General features: G+C 42.3%; 1 protein-coding gene across 1 annotated transcript in view; it reads left to right on the top strand.

Annotated features, from left to right (window-relative positions):
• Positions 1 to 13,359, top strand: part of WIF1 (WNT inhibitory factor 1) — a 37,885-nt gene extending 24,526 nt beyond the window's left edge. The window contains exons 5-10 of the mRNA XM_059472166.1: positions 2,549 to 2,644; positions 4,239 to 4,334; positions 5,667 to 5,762; positions 9,520 to 9,615; positions 10,215 to 10,310; positions 12,524 to 13,359. Of these exons, the coding sequence (XP_059328149.1) occupies positions 2,549 to 2,644; positions 4,239 to 4,334; positions 5,667 to 5,762; positions 9,520 to 9,615; positions 10,215 to 10,310; positions 12,524 to 12,645 (602 nt within the window). The 3' untranslated portion in view covers positions 12,646 to 13,359. The remainder of the gene's footprint in view (positions 1 to 2,548; positions 2,645 to 4,238; positions 4,335 to 5,666; positions 5,763 to 9,519; positions 9,616 to 10,214; positions 10,311 to 12,523) is intronic.
• The last annotated feature ends 9,650 nt before the right edge of the window (positions 13,360 to 23,009 follow it).

Here is a 23,009-nt window from a genome sequence, read left to right as displayed (position 1 = left end):
AACTTGGCTTTACCTTCTCTGTAGCTCAGGTGCAACCTCTTGGCTTTTGATACAGGTAAAAAGGTGGAAGCTGGTGTTCAGTACTTCCAGTTATCAAGCAGTAAACACACATAAGACATGCTGATAGGAGAAAAGCCAAGAAGTTTTTGCAGTTTCTGCTTGGAAAGGAGAGCGCTTGTTCAATCAAGTAATCTATGAACCATAACCACTATGTAATAAGACTTTCTGAATTAATTTGATAGACCACAAACAACTATAATTATCACTTTGGGCTGAGGCTATGGAAATTGAAAAATCAGTGTCCAAGACAAGATAATTATCCCATATCATGTGCAATTGTATCAAATTAACTCATGACAGGGCTGATGTACAAAGAACATGATTTTTTCCTTCCCCTATTAAATCTTCATTCACGGTCCCACATTTTCTTCTCTGCACTACTTTCTCTGAGATAATTGGCTGTAGTGTGGCTTCAAAGAGTGAGCAGCGGGAGCCAGAGCTGTTTATTCTTTGAAACCTCACTATGCCCAAATAGCAAAGCTGCTTGTCCCCTTTGAAGCCTTGCTGCTGCCAATTAGCCCAGGGAAAGTGGAGGAGGGGGAGAAGAAATGGGCAGCGATACAGAAAGAAAAATGGAGTCTTTAAATGCACAAAACCAATCAGATCTCATGTATGAAGTTGCGTGTCTGGTGTAAATACAACATAAAACTTTTCCTCTCTTTTTATTTTCAGTTCAACTCAAAGATACTGAACTTAAAAAATTTTGGAAATAACATTGAGGTATTCTGATAGGGAAAGCAGAGTTACAGGTCTGTAGTTTGGAAAATAGTGGCTTAAAGAGGAAGGGCTCCAAATTCAGTTTAGTCATAGCAGTCATCCAAGTTGTCATTTCTGTGTCATTATTTGTTGTTACCATTTTTACAAGAGCTGTAATATCTAACAATTTAGCAGTATTGCATCATAGGACCTCTCAAGAAACCTGGGGTTGATTATTGTCCCAGTTCTTTGTTCATGGAGCCAGCTCAGAGACAGAAGGAAGATTTCCCAAACTTTAGAGACATGCCAAGGAGGAGCTTTCTCATATAGTCTCTTCCAGCCCATACTGGAATAACTCCCATTCCTGCCCTGTGTCTAGTAAGGTGGAAACAGCAGTGTTTTAGGACAGATGCTGAGAAGGATAAGAATGTCTTTAGTGGTTAGTGTTAGAGTAGGTGTGAGTTTCCTTCCTCTGAAAGATATCATACATGATGAAGAGCTCCTGTCAGGGCCCTAGCCACTGTTTCCAGTTATTCTTGGCCATATAAAAAGGTCCCAGCCAAGGAAGTGAGGAGAGCAAGGGAGCAATTTTGTGGATAATAGAGGATTTGTTGTGGCTAAGAGGTGGTCACAAAGAAAAAGTATATGTTTTCCTATTTTTCTGCTTGAAATGGTATACATTTAAGCATGCATTTTTTGGTAATGAATAGCAGCTCTGCATTTGATTACAAAGAGAGAAGTATTTCCAGAAAAAGTCCTACAATACAGTGTTAGAACACAGTAGGACCAAAAATCCTTTACTACAATTACTATGGCTGCAAACAGCTTTACTTTTAAGGCATATAATTTTACTTTAGAGGTTTTGAACCTTCTCACTTGGCATGTCACACAACAGAGCATCAAGATGAGGAGGTTGTGCCTACCACTGATCCCTATTGATGTTGCGTTTTTCTAATGGGAATAAGCAGTCTCTCCTGCCTGCCTTATTCTCCGTGAGGGATCTGGGAAGGCATTTTTGGGTAATTGTTTTTCTACCCAGCAGCCCTTTTTGATGGTATTCCACAAGGCTTTATTTAGTTTGCCTTCTTGTTTGATGGACTCTGGTGTTTTGAGGATAGTGGTGGCACCCAGAAGTATCTCTCATCCTTGTATAATCCTGCCGGTGTTGCCAAATGCTTTTATGTATTTGATCAATAATTGAGATATGAATGAGAGCTGATGATGATGTAGAACTGTTGTGCAGGACTGCTTTCATCTTCCTTTCTGGCCTTCTTCCATTTAGCCTTGATGCTCACTCTTTCATGTGAACACAGATTTCATCATTGTCACCTCAGTGGTAACAGATGTGGTAATTAATGCAATGCAAGTTGCAGTGATGTCTACTTCAGGCTGCAGAAATCGAAACTGGTCCTGCACACTGAGGGTAGGTCTAACCAGACATGCAAGTTCTGGACTAAGCTGCCTGCTCACTTCCACACAGAAAATAAAGTACTGGATTGAGCAGAGCATCCACATTGCTCATGCACTTATCGAGCAATAGAGAGATGAAAATGCAGAGTCCACCAACAAGTGCAGCACCCATGGGAACATGTGATGGAACATCTATTGATAAATTAAAAGAAAAACTAATTTATCTTGAAGAAATCTTAGTTGAATTCCCATTTCTTCAGTGTTTGTCTGCCAGCAAAAATTTTGACTCTTATGTCAAAGAAATGTATTAATCCTACTGAGATCTAGCTGGCAGCTGAAGTATATAACATTTTAATTAAGATTGTTGTTATATTTTATGAAGCGGAATGTCCAGGAGGATGCAGAAATGGAGGAGTTTGCAACGAAAGACATGTCTGTGAATGTCCTGATGGATTTTATGGGCCTCATTGTGAGAAAGGTAATTTAATAAAATATCTCAACTGTCTTCTTTACCACACTCTCAAGAAAACTGTATCTCCTGCACAGTATGCTCTCCTAAAATTAAGAATGGCCTTTTCTGAAGATTTTGTATATTTTGAGTTCAAATATGTAAGAGAATTGTTATTATCATCCATGGTCTAGTGGAAATACAAATTGCTTACATGAAAAATATTTTCTCTTTCACAAATTACTTTTAACAAAAACTGATGCAATAGTTAAGTGATCCCTAATCACAGGGAATCCATCTGGCAAGAAGATTAAATAAAATTCTTCTGCTAATGAGGACTAGCTATGAAACAAAGCACAGTGCTTTAGTTGCTCTGCATTTGTTTATTTGCAGATAAGATCTTTGTAAGCAGGCTGAAAACAAAAATGGGAAGATGAAGGAAAGATTCTCTTTCTCTTCCATGAGTGGATAATAGCCCAAACCAACATTTCCAGGAGTGATGAACCAAGAAATTGGTGTGACTTAGCAAGGAAATTAGATCTTTTTCCTGTCCCTCCCTTCCTTTCCCCAGTGGTAGTCCCTCCCCAGGGCGACTGGAGACGCCCATCCCCATGGGCAACCTACTCCAATGCAATCATTCGTTCCCAGATACTCTGGCTACATCAAAAATATTAAACACAAAGGATCAAGGACTGTTCTCTGGCCTGGAGAGCAACTGGCACAGCTTACATTCATATATTTAATAAACTCTTACCTTCCAACAAACCCATTACAAACTCACTCCTGGGAGGAGCCTGTGGTCACTACTCATCCCAAGACCATGGCCAGGAGTATTTGCTGGTCAGCTGGGACAAAGCCAAGCCACCAACCATTTCACAAGATGATTTCACAAGGCCATTTGGCCCCATGCCTGGGCGCTGTTTAACTCACCAGCATGGACCCAACCTCACTGTGTGTACCAATTGTGGGCAACCACAAAGTGAAGTATTGCCCCCTAACATGCCTCCCTGAAGAGCCTTTTGAGGTGGCCACAAGGTAGAGAGGTCTTGGAAGAGCACAGGAGCTCCAGAGAAGATTCATTGGGAGCATGCAGGACAGTTTGGCTGTGCAGCAGTCTTACCTAGCCAAAATTAGGTAGCCATGCTTATGCTCAGGTCTGCAGGAGTGGGGAAGGTTCATTGTAAAGCCTGCCTGGGAACCCCAGTGAGTTACTGACCCTTCTGAGATAGTCCTGCCTGCACAGCTGTGGAACCAGAATACAGCTGTAGAGAGCACTTGTCTGGGGGGATTTTAAATATCCAGAGAGTGTAAGTCTATGTGGGTACTTTGCTCTCCCCTGTCTGGTATTAAACTATACAAGAGGCAATTTCTGCTTACAAATGGAGTCAGAGTTGAACTTCAATTAGCCTACAGTTCTTAGTAGCACTATACAGAAATTGCCAGATACAAACCAAAGATATAATAGATTTAACCCCTTACCAGAGGCACTTTGTTTTGACTTAGAACAATAAGCAGAAGGGAAAGTAGCTTAAGGAGTCAATGTGCACGTGTTTAAATGCCAGGAAGGTACTGACATTTGGACATTGCCACCAGCAATGCTTTTTCTGCTCTCCCCACCCCTCAGCACTGTGTGTTCCTCACTGCATGAACGGCGGGCTCTGCATCACACCCGGCCTCTGCATCTGCCCCCCGGGGTTCTACGGCATCAACTGCGACAAAGGTGAGAGCCCGCCAGAGCCCCGGCTCTGCCCAGCAGCCGCTCTTCACCCACCTGTGCCAGGTTCCCTCTAGGAGGGCACTTTGGAAAGTCAGGCGAGCAATAAGTAAATAAGTTTTAAAATTAAAATTCTTAAAATAGATGCTATTGCACAGGCTGGCAGCTGCTGGAAGAATGTAGGAAATTGTAGGGATCCATACACCCCAGCTCTGTGAAGGGTTGCTGGGATAATCCCTTCAGTTGATCCACTGAAAACTGATCTTACCACAAAAATCACTTCTATTTCTGGGGTGAGAAAAAAAACTACAAAAAAAAAATCTCTATTTGAGCTCTATTTTCCTGTAGTAAAATTAATTTTACTAATTATTTAGTACATTAATGTGCTACATCTGGACACATAAAAAAATATGCAAGCTATTAATTTTTCGTTGCTGCATTGGGACTCATGAAGGGTAAAAACCAACAATCAATTGTTCAGAACAGTAATTGGAAACAGTCTAAGCTACCATGTAGAAAGAACTAAGTACTTTCCTGCAGAAGTGTAACTGACCTGCTCATGTCGTGCTCCATTTGCCATTGCAGGTCTATATGAAGTAAAGACTGAATGCAAAAGGTCCTAGAGGCCTTTTCAGCAAAATAGTGGGAACCTTCCTATTACTTTACACAAACTGTTGGTGTCAATGCCCTCACAACTTCTATCTAGTCTTTGAACAGACTTTCGCCGCATTTAGAAAATGCTTCAAATGTGCGCTTTAATTAAATGCTCCTGATGTCTTGAAGGATTAATGTGAATCCCAGCTGTTTGGTGAAAAGTCACATCTAACACAATGTAAGTTATTTGGCAGCTGAAAGTCAGAGCATTTGCATCTATGTCACCACACAGAAAAACTCACAGAGGTTTCTTTTCAGTCAAAGGATTACTTAAGAATTGTAGTGAAGTATCCTCTTGGAGAAATAGCTTCCAGTCCTGGCTATGCTGTGCTAGGCTGTGCTCCTTTTATCAGACACTGGCAGTTTCAATAGCAATAGTGCCTTAATTCTTCAATGAGCTTTATATGTGAGGGTTGATAAAGATGTAGCACAGTCTGTCCTCAGAGAGCTCACTGCTCTATTGTTCACTTGTCTCATTCTATATTGCCTTGTGTGTGTGCCCATGTAAAGCATTATGTAGGAATTACTGCATTTCAATCTTACTTTGTAAAGCAGATGAAAAGAGGTTAATCCTGCTTTTACAACATACTCAATGTTTATTTATGATGAACAGCAGAGAACATTATGTCCAAGTTAGCTCTAGTTCATGTTAATTAATTAGTTAATTCTTTTTATTTGTTTCAGCAAACTGTACAACAACCTGTTTCAATGGAGGAACGTGTTTCTATCTGGGAAAATGCATTTGTCCTTCAGGCTATGAGGGAGACCAATGTGAAATTAGTGAGTAGCATCTCGGTGTGCTTGCTTTCATTTACAGCTTCTTCTACTGTCATTGCCTGAATGGCAACATTTGAGCTGCCTCTGCTGGGCGCAGAGCAAGGGGTCTCACACAGCACTTTGGGACCCTCTGAGTCAGATGCCACATGCCTCCAAACAAGTCTCCTACTCAGAAGTTTGATTCATTGCTGGACCATCTCACCCCCTGCCCTGGTCTGTTTTCACTAGTAACCAGGCTTGGTAACAATACTCAAGCCATAAGTATGCAAGCAACGCCTGTGGCAGACATGTGCTGCCATGCCAAGCCTGTGGGGTGCATCTATTTTCAAACATTATGGCAAATCACACCTGGGCACAGCAGATTAAGTTTGAGCTGTCACCTCTGAAAGGGCTACTATAATTTGGGAATGAAAAGATTTGGGGCAAAAGGAGAACTAAACTGTAAGAGCTGAGAGCTTTCGTGTAACATGCAAAGTTACATTCACAAGGTAATTTGAGGATGTACAACCAGACCTCATTCTTCCTCGACTTACAACTTCTAACAGGACACTGTGCAGGAAAGCTTTCCCTGCTGTAAATAATCCCACTAATATTTCCCAGCACCTTCACAGGAGCATTGAGAGCAGTATTTCACCTAGGATATGTAAATGCTGATTTTTTAATATACATCAGTAGAAACAAGCTCTCCTCACAATTAGGAAATTTTTATCACTTTGGAAACACATGGAAATAAACTCTTAACTTGCTATCAGCCAATACACAACAACAAGTGAATTACTATGCAAAGAAAGTACACAGGTACACTAAGACCTACATTTTGCTCACTCTTCATGTGCAGATTAACAGTAGGTGTATGTAAATGTTTCACCATGTCTCTATGCATTACAAGGCATTTTGCAACTCCTTTTTACAACATTAAAAATTCAGGGAAAAAGAAGCAGCAAAGCTTTATTGTTTTTAAGTAAATGAAGATTGCCCACTGATATAAATTCAGATCATATACCACAAGAACAACAGTGTGGGTTTTCACTGGATTTACCTTTGCTTATATCAAGTTCAAATTTGACTATGTGGCAGAACCCCATTTCTTTCTTCAGTCCCTAAAATGTCAATGTTGTTGACATTTTTTAGATGAAAATTAAAGTTTGATTCAGAGAGAAACATGCATTTTATATTTGGTGGTGGGTTTTTGAGGAGAATTCTTAGAACTCTTATTGCAGCATTTATAATTAAGGGCGGTCCATTTAATTGATCTGTCTGAGGAACTGAAGCTTGTATTTGTCTACTGCTGCTTGGGATAAGTGCAACTGTTTTGATTTCCTGGAAAGGTTTACCTGTGAAACTCAAATTAAATTAATTAAAATACAGGCAGTAAACTAGCTTCTGTACAAAAGAAAAAAGAGCAAATTCAGATTGTGGTAAACTGGGACAATGTCAATGAGAGCAAGGAAAGCGATGCACTTACTCTGGCTCTTGTAAAGCCAGGACTGCAATTGTTAGACTGTGATTGACAGCTGTCATCACCCCTGGGCACTGCATCAGCACAGCAGTGGAAGATTGCAAGAAATCTAGACAAGGCTTAGAAATACCAGAGCAGAAACAAACTTAGTCCATTTTCTTAGATCCAGGGCCAGCTACATTTAATCATGGGATTCTTAAAATAATGAGGGGGAAAAACCTTTCAACAGGCAGAAAGCCATCTTCTGAAAATTGCAAGGTTTTGTTGTTTTGTTGAGTTTTTTTAGAAATGGGTATAGGTTTTCAGTGCTTGTGTAATAATTGAATCCCTCTGTAAGACTCCTGGGAAGTGTACTGAACCCAGTCTACAAAACTAACAAGCATTCAAAGTCTTCCAGGTTTTTTCCTAATTAGTGTTTCACTTTGAATCCAGAGTTTTGTTTTGCTTTGGATTCCTCTCCTACTTGTCACCAGCTGTTTTGTTGCTTTTTCCATCTCTAAGTCAATAACAGAGAGAGTTACTACTCTTTCCTTCATTCTGTGGCAATCCTAGTCCGAAGTTAATTGAGCTGCACTGAGCCAAATGCTTGCCTGTTGCAACTTGGTGGAAGTTGATGTCATATCTCTTGACCCATATCCTTCAGATTTGCTTAAAGAACTAGGAAAGTTCATTGATTTCTTTAGCATTGCTCTTTCCAATTGTTAATTACTTGGGATGCAATTGTTCGTAAATTAGAATGCCTAAAGTTTCCCTCCCCAAAGGCTCCTGCAGAGGAATTGTGCTTTTACAGAAACTCTCCTCAGCACAGTTTGTTCCACCAGCTACTTATGAAAATTCTTTCAGAGTTATTAAAATAATTATGTAGACTAGGAATGAGTGTTTCCTTTATATTGACAATATACATGTGTATCACAAAGGTCTGTAGGGGTTGAGGGCTAAGCAGGTGCTGCCTGTGATGTTGAGCTCCCAAGAGGACAGTCTGTGATCATGAAATGAGGTTTTCGGCACAGCAAGCTAGTGTTGATGCTTAAATTATGATGTGCAGTTCTCAGTTAATACCTTTCTTAAAAAAAAAAAAAGAAAAGAAAATAAGAGAAAGGGAAAGGAGAAGGGAAAAAGAGAAAGGGAAGGAAAGGAATCAGTTCGCTGCCCCAGGTTCCAGTTTTTATTTGCTTACAGATACAGGTAAATATTAGTGTTAAATCTAGGAAGGGTGCCTTTGTTTTCTCTTTTCTGAATGAAGAAGGAAGTCTAGTGGCATTAGAAAAGATAAAAATGGTTTTGGACCACAATGAGAAAATCTGCATTGGTACATATGGGCACCAAGGTGGCAGAAAAGTGAGGATGCAGTTCTTGGTGGCTCAAGAGTGCCCAGGAAGTGACAGTGAACCTCCCTCAGCTTGGGAGTGTCTGAGTTCATGGGCACTGTTCTTCCCTTCTTAGAGAGAAGATTTAATTAGTTCAGAAATGCAGACAAATTCTAACAAGGCAGTCTGATGGTAGGACATTGGATGATAAGTTTGAGGAAGGTCCCTGGTGTGCCCAGCATGAAAGAAAGAAATTGAGTGTGGTTCTTCACCAGGAGGGCCTCCTCAGTCCCAGACAATCAGGGCCAAACAAGACTTCCTACAGCAACAACACCTGACCCAGCCTATGCCTTTGGCAAAGGCTGTTTGTGAAGGAAAGTAATTTCCAGACCAAGAGCCTGGAAAAATGTCTGCCAGTTCGGATTACTGTTAGCAAAGTTGCTCTGTTCTTTGCAAACAGGAAAGAAGGGCATGTATTTGTAATGAGCTCTTAGTTTCTGAGCTGCCATGTGGAACATTCCTCTCTGCACCATCCACAGCACCATGGTGTTCCCAGTCTGTGCTACAAGCTGAAGGGCCCAGCCAATCTATTTACTGTCTGCAAGTAGCAGCCACACCTGTCATTTCCTGAGTATCCTACTGCTCTCAGATGGCACTAGATTTTTTTCTGCTGGGGCCCCTCGGGTTTGGATCCCACTCTTTGGAACTGCATGGTCTGGGCAGGGCTGCCTCCCCTGTAAAGGGTGGGGAGAGCAGGAGTCAGTACTGACCAAGGTCACACAGGCTCTGGCCATGCCAAATTGTTGTCATATTCTCAAAGGAGAAGAACACTTTTAAGTTGGAAGCACAGACTTGCAGCAGAGTCTTTCCTGATGGATCTATAGTGCACACTCTAACATCTGGTGAGTTTTCAGGTACAGGCAAGCTTGTCTGACACTTGTCTCCAGTGGGCACAGGGGACTAAGACCATTGTTTCCACCTTTTCAATTTCTAGGTAAATGCCATCAACCCTGTCGAAATGGAGGCAAATGTACTGGTAAGAACAAATGCAAGTGCTCCAAAGGCTACCAGGGAGACCTGTGTTCAAAGCGTGAGTACCAAAGCCACTCCCTCAGTCCCTGTGGGAACATCGAGCTCGCTGTGCAGTATCTGTTTTACATAACGTCACTGCTAATTGTTTGTTGTCAAAGTAATTCAAGTTATTTTACTTTCTGGACGTACATCATACACCAGACTTAAGGAAATTATGAAATCAGAAACATTTTTTAGCAGAAGTGTCCTCACAGGCCCTTCTGTACTCTTGAGTTTCTATAAAACAGCAGTGTGTCAGCTCAGCAATGGCAGTTTAGTGAGAGAAATGCTTAATGAAATGTCAATAATTTGCCATGTAAATATCCACTCTAAGTGGAGTGCCGGGGACTTCTCTCCTCTGGCTGGTTCTGATGGATGCTCATCTCTGCTGTACAACCTGATTCTCTTGCCAGGGGCTGAGCCAGACCTTGCCAGTAAAGAATGGGTGTGGACTGTTTCAGGGCTCTGACTGCAGTCAGTGCAAAGGCATAGATTTACTTTGAGAGCCACAGCCTGTGCCAGGACCAGCTCATCATGTGAAACAGCAGGGAGAGCAAATGTGTGACTGTCTCTGGATGAAATGTCATGACAACAAGTGTGTGTGTTCACTTTCTGCAGCTGTCTGCGAACCCAGCTGTGGCCTGTATGGCACCTGTGTGGAGCCCAACAAATGCCAGTGCAAGGAAGGCTGGCACGGGAGACACTGCAATAAAAGTAAGTGAGAAACCCTGAGAGTTGGATCTGAGGTGTTACACACCCAGTGCTATACAGAACTGACTGCCTCAAGAGCCTTTCCAGCATCATTAATGATACCACACTCGTTTTTCTCTGACCTTTAATCCAAGCAATAAAACAAAGGCTTTCAATACTCCATAATTTCACCTACTTAAAAAATTTCATAATAATTTGAAAGTGTTTTATCATGACCATTTTTGTATTAGAAATTCCAGAATCTGGTATCAATCAGAGGAGGACTTGCATGTCCTCCCACCATAGCATGGAAGGGATCCAATTTTTTCAATATTCCTCAGTAATGTCAGCTAGCTTTGAAATGCTGGGTAGGTATTTTTAAAAATAAAATGATGTCAGGTTTTAAAACTGCTTGAAACTTAGAAAAAATGTAATGTCCTTTAGAAATTTTGGGGAAAACTTGAAGAATTATGCAAGATCTCTTCTTAGCAACTTTACATTTTAATTCTCCTCTTCCCACCCATGTTCCACAGCATACAAAATGCATTGCCCCAAAGCAAAGTTAAAGTTCTTGAAATAAATTTCTGTTGTGCTTTTTGGTCCATTTACCATCTATTGTAGTAACTGATCATTTCACTGGGCTTAAAATGGTACTGTATAATTATTTGAAATACAATAGGATATATCCAGTAAGAACTTCAGATTTAATTTTATGTTTCATGTGCAACAATACTGTAACAGCAGTGATCTTTATATACTCCCAAAAAATACTAATGTATATCACTGTAGGCTACCAATTCACGTTGTGTTTTATATGTCAATAATAAAAAAGTTTTCAGCTACAAAACAAATCAGCCATAAGGAATGTGAACCTTACATTGCAGCATCAACTGAATGTTCACTTTTATTAAAACCTGTTGATGCATATGATTTTTGTCACATCAAAATGTATAGAATAAATACAGTATTTTCATTGAAAACTGAGTATTATCCAACTAAGATGGATTTTGCTGTGAAAATTAGGTTTGCTGTAAAAAATTGGGAGTCTGCTTTTCTGTCGTTACCTAGTGGATTTGTGTTTAAGTATTCTTGCTACTCTCTGAAGGAGAAATACCGTTAATACAAGCTATGGTTAGAAAAAAGATATAAAGAAATTAATCACTACGAACTACAGTTTATAACTTTGGTATGAACTTTTTCTTCCTGTCATACTCTTCCTATAAAGAACTCAGATAGCACATGAAAACAAATACATACTTTAGGTGACCATCACCAAAGAAGTAATTACTTGTACAACAAAACCAAAGCTCACACCTGCCTTGTGATAAGAAGTCAATAGTCTCATATTATTGTAAACTCCAAGGTTTTGCATCCTTTATTACTTGGAGTTTGGATACAGTCCTGTTGTGTTTAGTACTGCAAAACTCTCTGTAATCAGCACAGAACCTGTGAAATGGACATTTGCAAAATTCACCCCCATTTTAAGTGTCCATTAATGTGCATGCACTGCAGTTCCCTCTTTTCAACTGGAACCAAACATCACCAGGTCTTGAGAGGAGACTTACAGTTAACTTGAGAGACTTGCTTCATATTCCATCGAATGAATGGCTCTTTGGTAAAGCTGTTTTCTTAAAAAAAGAAGTGGCTAAAAAATTGAACAGAGGACTCAGTTTTTCAAAGTAATTTCCATGAGCTTTAAGTAATGAGATGAGTAAATGAACCTATAAAGAATTACAACATAATACTTTGAATTCCATTTTTATTGTTTGCTTTCATTTTCCACAACAAAGCAGCTCTACTAAGCGTGTTTCAGATGGCTTTTTTTCCCCCGGGTGTTTATGGTCACTGGTGTTCTTTTTCTTTGCACTCAGCTATAAACCAAAGCCCAGCTCAGGTAGCTGGTGCAGATTCTCCCCAGGGGGTTGCTTACGCCCCACTCTAGAGCTGGCAGATCATCATGAGTGTAACCCACCTGGCATGGGGGTTACAGATGTGAACCCCAGGCTGAGTGACAGCCTGGCTGTGCTGGGATCCCTGGGCTCCCTGGCCAGGCCAAGCATCCATCTGTCTGGCAGGACTCTGTTCGTCCTGAGGGGTAACAGACGTGTGAGCACTTTTGTAAGGCAAAGCAAAATCCTTTGTTCAAATGGGTAAGACAGTTTCCACTTGAAATATTAGCTGTGGATCACGAGCCCACTTCTGTGGATTCTTTTTTCTTGAACTGGATAATTTTCCAGGGTACGGAGCCAGCGGTCTGAGCGCCCTGAGGCCAGCAGGCAGCAAGCACAGGCAGCACACGCCTTCGCCAAAAAGGGCCGAGGAGAAGCATGTCCCACCCGAATCCAATTATATCTGGTGAGCTCCAACATCTGAAATGGTTCGTGTTACACAAAGTTCACAGCCTTCATTAACCTCTCATGGATTGAATGTTAAAATGCTCTTCATTACAGTTAAGATTACCGGCTGGAATTTCATTAGCTTCATTATAAACCAGTGAGCTGACACTTACTATTCCTTTTAAGTTTTATAAATACTTCTGTAGCATGATTATATAGGCTTCTTCTCTCAGTGCTTTGGATGGTGTTTTGTACTACACTTCAGTTACAGCTAAACTTCCCTTTTTGTTTGGTTGTATAGCAAATATTATCCAAAAATTAAGTAACAATATTAAAGGAGAAAATCCTGTAGATGCTAACCCTGAATTATTTCAATGACTACAGATGCAATTTGCCTAAGACAAAAGAAAGGTGCATTTTGCAAATTTTTACAAATTGTGTATTTAGACTTTTCCCTAAGAAAAACAAATACATAAATAAATAAGTTGCCTAATTTAAAAACTGAATAACTCAATTCAATGTTATTTTTGGCTTTACAGTTTTGTGTATTAAAAAGAAACTGCAGTGGTACCATTTAACTGACATAATGTATTGTAAACAAAGTAGAGCTATAATGTAAGAAGTTTCTGCATCAGCTTGAAGCAATATAATATATTGAAAACAGAACAGCTCTTATGTAATAAACTTTTTATACTGATTGTTATGTATAAAATAAAGACACTGCTTTAGTTTTTTGAGTACTGCTCTGTGTGGCCTCCTGCGGTCTCATCAGTGCTGGGTTGGGACGATGGCTTTTCTAGGACACCCTCATAAAACAGTGGCACTGTTGGGGTGGTATCCCTCTGTCTGCTTTTAGCCCCACAGATCTTCAAAATACTTCAGAAGAACAACTTCTTGTGCCTTGGCAAAGGAGGGGAGAACATGCAAGGCTGTGTGTTTCACTCCCTGTACTTGTCCTCCTTGTACCACGTCCTCCTGTTCCCATCCACCCATGTTGGTGTGCCCAGTTTGTGGTGCCTCAGGTGCTCAGAATGTTCTTCTTACAGCTTCTGCCCCAGCCACGTTCACTGCTCAAGGGTGATGGTCCTTTGTCATGTTGGGATCACCCTGTAGAAGGTTTGGGTGCTGCTTCTTGCAACAGTCAAGGGCCATGTGATTTGTAATTTGATGTGGCTTGGAAGCAGAAAACATGCTTTCTGTCTGCACTGAAGAACAGTAAATATCCAATGGTTACTGGCCCTTGCTATAGTGTATTTCTGGCAATCTTATTATTTGGGAGAAAAATAAAAAAAATAAATAACATAAAATTGGAAGCATTAGAGCTGAACTTTTCCCTCCACCGAGGCCAGAAAGAGGAGATGTGGGCAGGAAAGGTGCTCAGCCTCTGCCGACAGTCAGTGCTGTCCCAAAAGCACCCTATTCAGATTAAAAAAGATGGAAAAGAAGCAGCCTGAGGCAGAGAAGGAAACATTTTGGTGATGAAAACCTGGGGATAACTGTTTATGAAGGAAACATTTTTTGATATTTTTCTTAAAAGTGTTGAAAGGAGAAGATTAATTGTAGGTTGAGATTAAATGTGTAGCTGCTCCGCACACCCAGGGATGCCTCGGGAGCTGTGTACAAACATGAATGTCACATTTGCATGCTTTTTGTTCTTTCTGTAGCAAAGATTAAGTGGTTTATCACACAATACCGTAAAAAGCAGAGAAAATTCTTACTTAAAATTCCTCAGATATTTTGGCTGAACTTTTTCTGCTCCTGTCAATTTCTTAGAAAGTGCTTCCTTAAAAATAGCTAGTGTATTCCTTTATACAGAGTAAATTTTTTGCTACTTGCCGTAAAGACACTTAATGCTGCTGTTTTGTTTTCAGAGTTTCACCACTGATTTTTGGAAGTATCATTATCATGAGAAGAATATAATCGGAAGGGTTACAAAAGGAAAAGACAGTCCTCAAGTGCACACTGTACCACAGCTGTTTCTTAAATAACATCAATTGTCTACACAAAATCTCCATATCTTTGCAGTCTGAGGACAAAGCTTCCTGTGTAAGAGGCAGTCCTTGATGTCAGAGTTTTAAGTTAAACTGAGAATGCTAAAAGAAGACATGAATTTTCCAGAAAAAGTCCAGCTGGGAGTTGGAAGCAATTTAGCCATTTGAAAATAAACTACAGAATTTATCACATTCTATCACTAAACAGGACATACATATGAGGAAAAAAAGACCTGCCAGGGATGAAAATTATTTAAAAATAGCAAAAAAAAAAAAAATTCAAAATACCAATCCACTACAATAGGTCAGACAGAAACTGCCTTTTCAATGATATTTGGAAAGTTTGCAGTTAGCCAGAGCAAGATGCCAAACACTGCACTTGTGAGCAGCAGCTGTAAGGTGATGAAAATTAATAAAACAACATAAAATGTTAAAGTCACTATAACTCTACCAAAGAAATCTCAATTCTAGCAACTGACAAAATGATAGTTTTACAAAGGACTTCTAATAGTACTTGATAATTTGGGTGTCTAATATTGGCATCCTGCTATGTCTAGGTGCACACAACATTTCAAAGGACAAATACACGAGGCACACAAAGAAAGCAGAAGCAGACATCCTAAGGGCAAACTGCCTTTTTTGTACTGCTGACATTACTGAACTGATGCACATGCTTTTGGGGGTTGGTTTGGTTGTTTTTTTTTCTTTGAAATTTGCATTTCAGACTGGCTCTGTCTGTGCCATTGGATTTCAAACATATCTCTATCTGTGCCTCTTCACATCTTCACCTGTCTGCTGGGGAGCTGGAGAGAATTGTGGCCTTTTCTTGTTCATGCTGTGCTTGGCCTGGCAGCCTGTGCTGGTTCCACCTGCAGGGCAGGGGTACCAGGGGGCAGCAGGGCCCAGCACACACCGGGTGCTGCTCAGGGTTCCTTCTGGCCAGGAGGCAGCACTGCCTGCTGCAACCCAGCACACTTTCTCCATGTGCTGGGACTGAATGGTCCAGTTGTTCTTCTTCAGCTTCAGATGCATTTCAAGGAATATTAAGGAAAAATAGTTATAAAGAAAAAAATTCAAAATTGTTCCAGATGACTCGTTGCCTGTAAGATTCAAACTCCAAAAGCCAGACTTAAAGCATTGGCCAGACTTTCTGGTATTAATTCAAAAATATCAGCTTTGTTTCTGCTGGACAGATTTGTTACCTTTTCTTTCCTCTCACTCCTCTACATCACCTGTTCTACTGGGATTGCCTACTGCGGAAAAAATTCCTACTTGCAGATGCTGACGGGAGATCTGGCAGCAGCAGAGAAGGAGGTGCCTGAAACAGCCTGGAGTTGTGCCAGGCTTCCCCTAGTGCCTGCACAGCCCACAGCATGGCACTGGGCAGGGGGAATGGGTGAGTGGGTGTTGAGGCATCACTCAGAGACATGGCTTCATGGCAGCTCCAGGCCTTGCAGTCATTTCAGCTCTAGCCCAGAGGAACTGCATCAGTCAAAAGTGCTCTCATCCATTACAGGGATTAAGTCCTACTAAATCCCACAAATCTTGCAGTGTGAATAAGACTTTGTATTCAGTGAGGTGATGAGGTGGTATGATTAGCCAGGGCATAGCCAAACCTTAAAACCCCAACTAAAACAGTGACAGGCTCTCCAGCTCTAAAATGTGCCAGCAAGATTTGCTCACATGATGCTTTAAACAGAAAAGCAACTAGTTAAAAAAAGTCTCAAGTGAAATGTGTCCCGGTTGCTGTTTATTCTTTCTTGCATCTCTCTGCAGGATGGCTGCTGAGCCCCAGAGCAGTCCCTGAGTGGCTCCCAGCACCCGGGTTCTGCTGGAGCACCGCTGGCTGCACACCCCTGGGTGCTGGCTGGGGGCAGCAGCCCAGTGCAGCCATGCAAGCTCACCCACACCCAGCAACAGTGCAAAGCTGAACTGAGCACAGAGCAAACGGGTTAGGAGAACAGCAAGGTTTAGAAAAGGCATGCAGGCAGATCTGAGAGATGTATTTCTTATCTTTGTGGCTTTAGGAAGTTCAGTTTCAATGAACCTTCACAATTTTAAGTTTAAAAAAGCCCCACACTATATATATTTTTACTTAGAACACCATATTCTATTATCCATATTAGTTACAGAGATTGCATTTTAATCCCTTTCCACACAGCCCATCAGAAGCCAGAGCAGTCTCGTTGCAGGAATCTTTCCACGGAAATATGAATTTTTTCAGAAGATTTAACACACATACCCTGTCTGGCCAAACCACAGCTCCAAAGTAGTTCAGATGCTTATGAGGGACATCCCTTCAAGGACTTTCTAACACTTTGTTTCCTGGCATATGCTTGGGGGATTTTACAGCTGAGGAGCTGGCCAGAGCTAACTGGCTCTGACTGCTCTGTTTGGCTTTAATTAATTAAACCCTTAATTATATATACACACACACACACACACACACACACACACACACACACACATATATATATATATATATATATATATCCTAATCAGCGTGCTGCACTTGTACTGGTTCTTCCTGCCCAGACATCCTAGTGAGACTCACTTCTAGGCAAGGACCAGTGGGATTCCCCAAATTCTCCAGCAGGCCGTATTTGGAAAGGATGGCCCACAGTGTTTATACCTTGTGCATCAAGTTTCTGTGCTATCCATCATCTCCAGCTTGCAGAAGCCTTGCCCAAATGGAGCCTGCCATTACCCTGGGCTGGAATTTTCCCCAGTCCTCCTACTACAATTTGCCAAACTTTGTTGGAGAAATTTGGCTACTATGGGAGCTGCTTGTGTGCTGGACTCTGGCTTTCTTCAAATTAGGGCAATCCAGCTGAAAGTCTGAGCATTTAATTAAGGTCATGGTTGTTCTCAGCATGCACAATTCCACCCTTCGCTGGCCACTGTTGGTATCACCTCTCCCTTGGTCTATCTGGAGAGGGACTGCCAAATGTATACATCTCCCAGATGGTGTCACTGTTAAAAAAGTTAAATGAATGTTCAGCACAATCCACTCGGTGCTTTTTAAACCACTCTTTTTGTGCAAAGGCATAAAGATTTTTCCCATTTTACAGCTACAGCAACAATAAAGAATTGATTGTACCGCTTCACTGTATTTATCCCTTGTAAGACTGACTCAGCAGTGATAGTTCCACCTCCAAGGCTTATTCCTAAAAGGAATCAACCGGATTTGAAAGGCAGGTGAAATGTTAACCTAGTCTGACAGTTATGGGTTCCTGAGTGGTTTAGATGTCGCAACTTACAGCAATCCACTTAAAAATGAGATGTAAGGCATTTCTAGGGAGAGGTGAGTTTAGAATTTCTATTCCTTGTGATCAGTGAAAGTAGGAACTTCCCCAACACTGTGGGATCTCAGCACCTCAGGATGGAGGTGCAGAGAGGCCGAGACCACCCTTGGGGGGCTCGGGAATCCTGGAATGTTGCCAGAAGTGTCTGGTGGCAGGATTTTGATCCTACACAGGAGATGAGACCTGTATGAGGATAGGAGGAATTCACTGGGTGTATGGTGAAGGGATAAGTTAGTTAAAGTGTGAAACACAGGGTTTAGGATTTTGGTACAGGGGGGTCTAGAGAAGTAAGATGGAGGAATTGGGGCGTGTCCTGTCCTTCTTCTTCTTCTTCTTGGCCTCCATCTTCTGTGGTGGTGGTGGCACTTTGGGATTGGTCATTACTAGAAGTGCACAGGTTAATAAGAGTAGAAAGTATTGGAGAAAAATGATAAATATTGTACACGTAACTTAGGGTATAAAGATAAGTGACCGCCCGGGGGCTTCGGGAGTGTGCCCATGGCTGACTTGCTGTGCAGACCTCTGTCGGGCTGAAAGAAAATCTTTTAGATAAACAATTAATAAACACCGAGACCGAGACAAGATCAGAAGTCTCTCCTCGTTCTTTGAAGCGTCGGCTCTCCAAGGCCATCCCTGGGCCTTTCCAGGCCACCTAAACAGCAAAAAAACGCCGAAAAATTTACAAGTGGCGTCCCTGGACATAAATCAGCAAGAAGAACGCCAGGAAATTTACAAGTGGCGTTCGCTGCGTGGGCACCCCCCACCAACCCTTTCGGGGGGGGATCAGCCCTGAAGAGCTGAAGAGCTGAAGAGCTGAAGAGCTGAAGAGCCGAGAGAACAGCTCCTGAGGAGAGAAGCCTGAGAAAAAAAAAAAAAAAAAAAAAAAAAAAAAAAAAAAAAAAAAAAAAAAAAAAAAAAAAAAAGGAAAAGAAGAAAGAAGAAAAGAAAAAAAAAAAACAGCCAGAAGAGTCTGCAAAAAAACAGCAGTCACTGAGAATTCCATCTCTCAGCTTCTGCCGAAGGCAGTTCGCAGAGCAGCCCGGATCGGAACCAGAAGGCGCCTCTGGATTCCTTCTCCTGTGACCTGCTGGACAGAGACGGGAGCCTTCGGACAGCTCTGACGACAGATTCGGTGAGAAGGTCAAAAAATAAGAACATAATTGCACACTCTCCCAAAAAACAACGGGAAATTTTGTCCGCCTTACAAGGCGTGGCTCAAGCATATACAGAAAGGATCTCAAAAGAAAGAATTAAAACAGCTATTGTTGTGGGCAAGGCTTAATTACCCACTGGCCGAAACATGCCTGCTATTCGAAGTGGGGTTTCGGCAGGAAATTAATAGGCACTTATATTTTTTAGCAACAAAGAAGGACGAGACAGCGTTAAAGCTGCTCTCGTCGGCAAGATTGATGCCAGAAAGGCATCTCTCAGCACAGTCGAAAAGACTGGGAGAGCAACGAAAAGTTGCCGGCACCCTCAGAAGGAGGGTGGGGAGCAAAGCTCCAGGAGAAAAAAAAAGAAAAAATTTTAATTAGTTCTGGCCTCAAGAAGGCAGGGGAAAGGGCTCTCGAGAAAAGAGAGCAGGAAATAATATTAAAGCCCCCGGTCCCAAAACCCAGAAACCCCAAGAAGCTCCTAAAGCGTCCTAAAACTCCGGAGAATATAAGGGAGTCAGGATCGGAGAAGGGGGTGCAGGGGGAAGAGAAGGGATCGGGGGGGGAGGCGCTTCCTCGCGGGGGGCACGGCGCGGCAGCGGCGGAGCCGGCGGGGAGCGGGGGTGAAGAGACAGAAAAGGGAGACATGAGTGCAGACGCGGCTTTTGTCAGCGCGGCGCCGGGGGGTGGCGGCCGCTCCGGCCGGCCGGCAGAGTAGCGGGAACGCGCGCGGCGGGCAAAACTCGCAAAAACCCGGGAGCGAAGTCGGGTCGAATTGCGGGGCGGGCCCGGGTGCCGGCGGGGGGCGGGCTGTACACACCGGCGGGAGGAGCCAGGGACACAACGTCAGAGGGAGAGGAGACAGAGTCGGGACAGACCGAGGGGAGGAGATTCGGAGGTGGAACGAGGGGGAGAGAGTGACGTCTCGGGCGAGGAGGGGCCGTGCTCGGGATCCTATGTCCCAGCGGCTCCACACCCTCCTCAGACTTGATGCCTCTGGTATAACCCTCGGAGTCCCAGTCCCTTCCCTTCAAGGGAGACGTTCTGGTGTTCAAGCTCCATTTTCAGCTGAATTAAAAGCCAAGCAGACACGGTCTCAAATGAGATCACGAACACGGCAGTCGACAGGACAGGGGCGGTAGAGCTCATGCTGTCATCCGAGCTGGGGAGGCCGGTGACAGCGCCACCTAGTGGGGGGCAAGGGTTTCGCTTGTATCTCCACAGATCGAGACGTGGGTGTCGGCACGACACGTGAAACCATTTCGAGTGCGAGAACATGAAAATGCGGATCCCAGAACAAAGATCCAAGAAAAAAAAAAAAAAAGAGACGAGTACTCAAACAGGGGTCGAGACTCAGATTGCCAAGACGACTCGGAAGAGAAATAAGAAGAAACTAAGGACTTTGGGGGGATTCTCTGTTAAGGTCCTGAATGAAAAGCAAAGCAATGATGTCACACAGAAGTGAAGCCATGAGTTTCATGATGCTTATACGCATCATTCTTTCATTCATTGAAATAAGCAATGGGGGTAATTTACCTATCTGTCAGCCAAAGCAAAATGTATGGTAGAATTCTTTGACATCTCTCCCATTTGGAGAGGAATTTTAAGGGTAGACTTCTTTGACATCTCTCCCATATGGAGAGGAATTTTAAGAGTAGGATTCTATGTTTTAATAATTCTCCTATTCCTCATACTTGTCATCCCATGCATATTTGCATGTTTAAAACACGCTATGAATCGGATAGTAAAAGAGATCTTCCTGGTGCAAACAGAAGGGGGAGATGTGGGATCTCAGCACCTCAGGATGGAGGTGCAGAGAGGCCGAGACCACCCTTGGGGGGCTCGGGAATCCTGGAATGTTGCCAGAAGTGTCTGGTGGCAGGATTTTGATCCTACACAGGAGATGAGACCTGTATGAGGATAGGAGGAATTCACTGGGTGTATGGTGAAGGGATAAGTTAGTTAAAGTGTGAAACACAGGGTTTAGGATTTTGGTACAGGGGGGTCTAGAGAAGTAAGATGGAGGAATTGGGGCGTGTCCTGTCCTTCTTCTTCTTCTTCTTGGCCTCCATCTTCTGTGGTGGTGGTGGCACTTTGGGATTGGTCATTACTAGAAGTGCACAGGTTAATAAGAGTAGAAAGTATTGGAGAAAAATGATAAATATTGTACACGTAACTTAGGGTATAAAGATAAGTGACCGCCCGGGGGCTTCGGGAGTGTGCCCATGGCTGACTTGCTGTGCAGACCTCTGTCGGGCTGAAAGAAAATCTTTTAGATAAACAATTAATAAACACCGAGACCGAGACAAGATCAGAAGTCTCTCCTCGTTCTTTGAAGCGTCGGCTCTCCAAGGCCATTCCCAAGGACATCCTTGAGAATTCCAGCACACCTAAAACAGCAGAAAACCTAAACAGCCTAAACAGCCGAGAAACAGAGCAAAAATGGCATTCCCTGAGCTAACTATCTCCGGTAATAAATCAGCCCAGCAAAGAGAAAAGAAGAACGCAGGAAATTTACACAACACCAGAGGACCCCTCTAGCTGTTGTTTGAAAATGGACAGCAACAGCAGGTGAAGAGTGCATAGTGCCCCCCTGAAGGTGCATCTTCATTGCCACCAGGGAGCTGAAAGAGGGATCACTGAGGGTTTTGGTAGTTGTTCCTGAACATCTTTACAATAAATGATCTAGTAATGCAGAACCTCATAGTGGTTTGGGTTGGAAAGGACCTTAAATTTCATCTAGTTCCAGCTCCCCCCTTTCACTAGACCAGGCTGTTCAGAGCCCTATACAGCCTGGCCTTGAGCACTTCCAGGGATGGGGCATCTACAACTTCTCTGGGCAACCTGTTCCAGTGTCTCACCACCCACACAGTCAATAATTTCTGCCTTATGTCTACTCTAAACCTACCCCCTTTAATTTAAAAAGCATTACCTCTGTCACTATAGGACTTGTTAAAAAGTATTTCTGTCTTTCTTATAAGCCCCCTTTATATATGGAAAGGCTGCAATAAGGTCTTGGAATCTTCTCCAAGATGAATAACCTCAGCTTTCCCTGCCTTTAATCAAATTTCGGTTTTCCTGCTCTACTATGCTTCCTTTTATTTGTTTGTCTTAAAACACACTAACATCAAATAACAAATGAACAAACAAATAATTAAATGTACCCCAAGTATCTGAGATCCCCAAGAATTTAATTTGTTTAGGTACATCACTTCTGGTCTTTTTAGAGCAACAATTTGACATTGCAGTAACACCACATTTAACTCTGCACTTGTCCCTGGAAGTACTACAATGTTTTTGAGCACCTTGTGGACCATCCACAAGGAAGAGGAGCTGTAACAATGAGGCCAGCAGAACACCTTGGATGTGATATTTCCTTGGGTTTTTAGAGGACAATAAGAAAATAGCTTGAGGATTAGTATTTGACTGAAATAAGTTTTGGTCACACAGATGGGTCTATTCTGCTCGAGACACAGCAGTCTTCTCTGCAGCAAATGAATGACATGAACACTTAGATAAAAAAAGTGAGCTGTCAAGTGCAGAAAGTAACCAAAAAGTGCCATGAGGTTATTTAGGTATTGAAGTTCCTGTCCATTTTTAAAGTTTATTATTCAACATATCATCATGCAACAGCTCTGACTGCACTGCAATCCTCTATTGTCCGCAGCAAAGGTTGTTCTGGAAGAGCTTAAGATAAAATAAAAGATCTGCTGAACACATCTTGATCAAAAGAGGAATGCAGGATCCTGTGGTTTTTTCTAACTCTGCTTCCTCTCCTAGCAAAACACATTCCTTTTGTATGTGTTCCCTTCTGCATTCCAGAAAATAGAGAGAGAATAATTACATGGGAAAAGTGGCTAATTGGGAGCTATGCTTTTTCTGTCATGCCCAGCACAACAATTAAGGTCTCAAAAAGTCAAGACAGTGAATGTCCCTT

Source organism: Ammospiza nelsoni, chromosome 5 (assembly GCF_027579445.1).
Source record: "Ammospiza nelsoni isolate bAmmNel1 chromosome 5, bAmmNel1.pri, whole genome shotgun sequence".
NCBI lineage: Eukaryota > Metazoa > Chordata > Aves > Passeriformes > Passerellidae > Ammospiza > Ammospiza nelsoni.
Note: the sequence above shows the minus strand (reverse complement) of the source record. Positions and strands in the feature narration are given on the sequence as shown.